This window comes from Citrus sinensis, chromosome 3 (assembly GCF_022201045.2).
Source record: "Citrus sinensis cultivar Valencia sweet orange chromosome 3, DVS_A1.0, whole genome shotgun sequence".
Taxonomy (NCBI): domain Eukaryota; kingdom Viridiplantae; phylum Streptophyta; class Magnoliopsida; order Sapindales; family Rutaceae; genus Citrus; species Citrus sinensis.
In genome coordinates, this window is record NC_068558.1 from 29,215,285 (window position 1) to 29,221,644 (window position 6,360).

The 6,360-nt window shown below is 43.8% G+C and overlaps 1 protein-coding gene across 1 annotated transcript; it reads right to left on the reverse strand.

Moving 5' to 3' along the window:
- Positions 1-1,918: 1,918 nt before the first annotated feature.
- On the reverse strand, positions 1,919-2,964 carry LOC127900702 (uncharacterized). The gene is made up of 3 exons (XM_052435901.1): positions 2,443-2,964; positions 2,118-2,379; positions 1,919-2,076 (listed from the first exon to the last, which is right to left on the reverse strand). Exons 1-3 carry the CDS (start codon positions 2,962-2,964, stop codon positions 1,919-1,921), a joined length of 942 nt encoding a protein of 313 aa, XP_052291861.1.
- Positions 2,965-6,360: the final 3,396 nt, after the last annotated feature.

Consider the following 6,360-nt stretch of genomic DNA (forward strand, 5'->3'; position numbering starts at 1 on the left):
GAGGCAGATTATGTACTGAGGGAGATTCATGAAGGAATATGTGGAAATCATTCGGGAGCAAGCACTTTAGCCTTCAAGGCACTTCGGCAAGGATACTTTTGGCCAACTATGCACCATGATGCGAAAAGGATGGCAAAGAATTGTAAAATCTGCCAAAACTTCTCAGAGGTTCCTGCACAACCCCCAGAAAAGCTGACCACTATGACATCCCCATGGCCTTTTGCTCAATGGGGAATCGACCTGATTGGTCCGTTACCGAAGGGCTGAGGAGCGGCAACACATGCAATTGTAGCAATAGACTACTTCACCAAGTGGGTAGAAGTAAGGGTCCTCAGCCAAATCACGGAGAGAAAGACGATGAATTTTATTTGGAAGAATATCATCTGCAGATATGGAATCCCTTATACCATCATTACAGACAATGGGAGGCAATTCGACAACAATAACTTCAGAGAATTTTGCCGAAACCTGGGGGTGGACCTGAAGTTCTGCACCCCTGCACACCCCCAGGCAAATGGACAAGTGGAAGCAGCCAACAAAGTAATAAAGAAACTCCTGAAAACAAGACTGGGAGAGTAGAAGGGAGCTTGGGTCGACGAGCTACCAGGAGTACTGTGGGCTTACCGGACAACTCACAAAACCGCCACCGGGGAAACCCCGTTTGCTTTAGCTTTCGGTCACGAGGCGGTAGTCCCAGCAGAAATTGGAGTAGGAACGCATCAAACAGAATACTTTAATGAGGAGCAAAATGATAAGTAGATCTGCTTGAGTCTGGACCTGCTGGAGGAGAAAAGAGAAGAGGCCTCACAGAAAGTGGCCCAGTGTCAGCAAAGGGTCATGCGTTATTACAACAAGAACGTACGTATGAGGCAATTCCGAGCAGGGGATTGGGTGCTTAGGAAGGTGAATCAAAACACTAGAGATCCTAACCATGGCGCTCTTGGCCCAAAATGAGAAGGCCCGTACAGGGTGGTACGAGCGACTGGACTAGGAGCTTATAAGTTAGCATGCCCAGTTGGACGAGACTTGAAGAGGTCGTGGAATGCCAAGCACTTGAAGAAGTATTTCCAGTAAGCAAAGTACTCTACTAAATCTTCATTTTGACAAGTTATTTCTGTTAAATGCATGATGGCTTGTTGCACATGCATATATTCTGTATTTCTGTAATGCATTCAAATTTTAATAAAGATGAATTCAGCATGAAATCCCCCTGATAGCAAGCTCATTAAAAATTCTACTAAGGCAAGTAAGTGCCTGCTTCTGCTCGGTCAACGAAAGACCAACAGCCAATTTTACGAAAATTCTACTAAGGCAAGTAAGTGCCTGCTTCTGCTCGGTCAACGAAAGACCAGCAGCCAATTTTACGAAAATTCTACTAAGGCAAGTAAGTGCCTGCTTCTGCTTGGTCAACAAAAAACCAGCAGCCAATTTTACGAAAATTCTACTAAGGCAAGTAAGTGTCTGCTTTTGCTCAGTCAACAAAAGACCAGCAGCCAATTTTACGAAAATTTTACTAAGGTAAGTAAGTGTCTGCTCCTGCTCGGTCAACGAATGACCAGCAGGCAATTTAACGAAAATTTTACTAAGGCAAGTAAATGCCTGTCCCTGCTCGGTCATCAAAAAATCAGTAGGCAATTTTACGAAAATTGTACTAAGGCAAGTAAATACTTACCCCTGCTCGGTCAACAAAAGACTAGCAGGAAATTTTGTGAAATTCTACTAAGGCAAGCGGATGCCTATTCCTGCTCGGTCCACTAAAGAACCAGCAGGCAAAATCAGATAAATTGTCAAGTTATGTTGCAGAAACAATCCATGAGCAAAAACCAGACAAGAAAGCCAATAGAGAGCATCTAAAAATTTATAAATATTCAAATGTTTACAAAACAAATGAAAATCTAGAGTTTATACAAAAATAGACCTAAAGATTAGGAGGGTCAACGGCTCCAGCAGTTGAAGGATCAGCAATCTCGGGAGGTGAAGGGTCAGCAATTTCGGGAGGTGGAAGATCAGCAACACCGAGAGGAGGAGGCAAGGACCCTTGACCCACTTCAAAAGCACGACCCCAGCTTCCCCCTCCTGCATCCCATTTAAAGGAGCCTCCACCTTATCCTGCTCACCATGCTCCTTATCTCCCTGGCCGACCTCAGTCATATATCTCTGCACTCTAGCCTCCAGCTTGCTCATGTCCAACTCGGGATATTCTTCCTTAAGCACAGACATGATACACTGATAGCAGAAAGCAACCCCAGAGTCATACTCGACATCCAGCCGATCGTCCACATCAGCGGATTTGCCTTTCGCCTCAGCCAACTGCTCACTCAGGGATTTGATTTCTCCCTCAAGGGCGGTCCTCAAAGTATCTCTTTCACTTTGAGTAGCCTAAAGATCAGACTTCAAGTCACCCAACTCACCCTCAAGTTTGGAGGAAGTGGACTCAACAACCGCAACTATCTGCTCCATCTCCGTAATCTGTTTGTTCAGCTTGGCCAGCTTCTCCTTCGAGCGATCAGCAAACTCAACTCTCTTCTTCAAATCCTGGTTGTCAGCTTGAAGCTTTCTTTCATGGCGTGTGATCCTGCACTTGTAACAAGAAACTATGGTAGCCAGCTTGAAATAGACTCTATGGACAGAACCAGCCAATTCACTGAGATTCATGCTCTCAATGTCCTGGACCATTTTCGGTCCCACTGACTTCCCATAGTCCCTCTGATACGGGGTCAGGTAGTCACCCTGATCACGAGCTGAAAAAGGAGAGGATCGGTCCCCAGAACGAGTGCTGACCTCAGAACTCTTGTCAGTAATTTTCTCCCCACCGTTCTTATGAGGTGGAGGAGGGGGCAGAGCAGGAACAGAAGCCTTGGAAGGACCAACACTAACTTTCTTTGGAGGAGGGGGAGGGTTGCTGGAGCTGCTTGGAGCCCGACCACGCTTTCTGGTCATAGCACTGAGAATCTTGTTATCCATTCCGGCAGCTATGTCCACTAAACCCGAACCGACCAGGTTTGTTGGTGACAAGAGGTCTTGGCAGGTAGACGCGTTCACCAGAGCAGTTTTCACCTAAAGCAAAGGTCGGTCTTCAAGCCCCTCGATCAAACCCCACGACTCTGAAATAGCAAAAAATATTTAAAAACCCAATAAGTGACAATTTGATTAAGAATATAGGCAAAAATGAACGACCTGGGGTGACAAAATGTGTTGGAAGGTAAATATCCCCACCAAGTGACCGGACTACTAGACACCAGTTTCCTCCAGTAAAGAAGAATTTGTTCTTTCAATTTTTACATGAAGAAGGAAACCCAGTGATCGGTTTCCTCTTTGCAGAACTGGACATGAAGTAGTACCAGCCCCCTTCCTTTGGGCTACTCCGCAGCTGGTACAGATGCTTCACTTCAACAAGGGAAGACTTCTCTAACCCGCACCTCTCCTACAACACAAACATAGCCGAGAGAACCCTCCACCCATTTGGGTGTGGCTGATCTGGGGCCAGGTGCATACTGCCCAGTATCTTGGCAAAATAACATTGAAGGGGCAGCCGAGCTCCTAGTTTGAAACTCTCCAAGTGCATCGTCACATACCCCTTCGGAGGCCGACTAGGAACATCACCTTTCCCAGGAACTATAAGGAGAACCTCATCGGAAATGTTGTAGAGGTTCCTAAGCTTGAATAGATCAGTGGGGGTGGTGGCACAAGCTATGAAATCAATAGGGTAAGAATCCACCTCCACCCTATGGCCAAGATTCCTTTTCTTAGAGGGTCCGCTCGATTCGGAACTGCTTCCCTCACCATCACCCACTTCTTCAGGGACCCCAACCCCACCACAACTGTGGTTCTCACCAGAGCCGGATGCGGGTCCACCTCTATTCCCTACAAGCTCTAATTCAGGGGAAAGTGAAATGGTCAGGGGGCGTGAGTACTCAAGGGTATCCCTACCATGGGAGGGACCTACACTACTGGAGGGACGTAAAAAATCAGTGGGTATTGACAAGTTAAGGTCTGAATCCCCTGTTTCTTCGTCACTCTCATCGGCAATTAACTTCCTTTTCTGATTTGACATATCGAAATCCCAAAATAAAACAAAGCAAACTCGAGTATACGGATACAAAAGGGGCAACACAAAACCCAACCAACAACAACCAGAGAAGAAGTTAAAAGTTATACTTGGAATAAACTGGCACTGATAGCGCTGCCGTGACAGAGAGAACACCCAGCAAGTGGATACTCCGGACGCGGAAAGTGTGAGCAAAGTTCAAAAAGGGGGTTGGTTAACGGCGGAAAGATGAATAACAAAACGATGATGATTTCAATATAGGGATTTGAAGCGAAAAGAGGGAAATGGAAGCATTTAAGTGATGGGGATGCCAACTCAATCACCGGATATCGAGCATGGATAGCCCGTCGTTTCAAATTTTAAATACGAAGAGTCTGGAGATGCCACGTCACTAACCGTTATAAGAGGCCAGGTTAGATGCAAGCCCAGATATGCAATGGACATGCTCATGAAGGCCCATGCTCAGGTCGGAGTCCCCCCAAAGGAAAAATGGAACCTCAGGTCCATCTCGGTAAACAGAAGACCAGATGAGAAGCTCCCTGGGTCAGTAAGATTTGACTATCAGTTTCTACTCTTAACTCATTTCACTCGCAAGACCAGAAACTTGGGGACTGGTGTTAAGAAGATAAGAGCACCAGCTCGGCCATGCTATCATTTCCACCCCGGCATGGATCACATCAGCCAAATGGTACGAGCAGAATACGGGGGCGAACAAGGGCAACCAAAGATGAATATCAGCTAGAGCAACTAGAGATGAATATCAGCTAGAGGAGTATACCGACTAGAGGCAAACACAAAGCAGGTACCCATTCTCCAAAAAGTGGGGACACGATCTCACGAAATCACGACGGTTGCGCTATGCCCAGAACCGTCAAAGGAAATACAATGTCCCACGTTTGCCCACAATGTAGCAGTTGGAGCCCCATGAGAAGCTCCCACTACCCGAGATAAAGGGGGGATGAAGGGTAAACGGAAAGGGGGGACAGCGGCTATAAAAGGAAAAGAAACCCATGAAGGAAAAGGACAGAAAAAGGGAGAGAAGGGAAAACTCTGCCAAATTAGAACCAGACCATTCTCAGTACAAACAGTGAGCCAGTTATAAGCACCTTTTCGAATCTTAATTGCATCGCTTTCCCGTAAACACCTTGTGCTAACTTAGGCATCGGAGGGTTTACGCCGGCAAAACCACCGGCGTCTCTGATCCATTTTTGTGAACACAGATTTAGTGAGAGAAGGAAGGACAATTCCAACTTCAGTGACTAGAGCGATCGTGGAAGTAAGAAGAAATTAACATCCACACTATTTGCTACATAAACGTTGGTGAAAGGATCTGGTCGGGCAAAGGGCGAGCAGATTTCAGCATCAACAAAAACTACTCCCATCAAACTCGTGAGACATCAAGTCATAAACAACCCTTGCAAGAGTTGTCTTTCCTAGACCTCCCATACCCCATATCCCGATCATACGAACATCATTAGACCCCGTACCCATAAGAAACCTCAGTTTCTCCAAGCGTGATTCCATTCCTACTAGCTCCTTAAGAATCTCCGGTTCTGAACGAATTTTACTAGATATGACATTGACAATTTCCTCAATAAATTCTGACTCATTCCTGCATATTGAAAACAACAAGAAAAGATTGGTGTTGTTAAATCAAAGTTAGTATGAACGTAGTAACAAATCAATTCCATATTATGAATAAAATCCAAACTATGCAATATTCATTTCATCAAATTGAAGTCATATAATTAAATAATATGATATTATTACATCAGTCAACAACAATTGGAATGAGAAATTCAAACCCAACCCAATAAAAATTGGATTGGACTGGGTTGCATTGTGATTGGTAATTTCAAAATTTATATATTATTTCTTTCTACAACAGGATGAGTTAGTTTAAAAGACAATTTAAATCAATTAGATTAGCTAAATATGTAATGATATTGATATCATTCGTATTGCGATTATTGCCATTGTTATTATTAGTATTTTGCAATCTCGGTCAAGAATCACTTCATAGAAGAAAATTATATTAAAATAAATAGCAAATGACAAAACAGAGCAGTTTGCAAGCAAGGACGCGGATAGATTAATCTAGTAAATAAATTGACTAAAATTATAATCACAAGCTTAAATCATTATATTGAGATGCCTAATCTTGGGCAATAATCTAAGAATAAAGTTTTATTTTACTTCTTTTTTTTTTTTTTTTTTGCAAAACTTATAGCACAAAGCATCACAACATAAAAACTTTCAGTGATGAAAAGTTCAAAATAAAATAATTCAAAGTATCAATGTCTATATCTCTT

Coding starts and splice junctions, on each gene's coding strand:
- LOC127900702 (XM_052435901.1), bottom strand. CDS start 2,964: ATGGATAACAAGATTCTCAGTGCTATGACCAGAAAGCGTGGTCGGGCT. Junction 2,380..2,442: donor AGATGGAGCAGATAGTTGCG/GTTGTTGAGTCC, acceptor TCTGATCTTTAG/GCTACTCAAAGTGAAAGAGA. Junction 2,077..2,117: donor CCAGGGAGATAAGGAGCATG/GTGAGCAGGATA, acceptor AATGGGATGCAG/GAGGGGGAAGCTGGGGTCGT.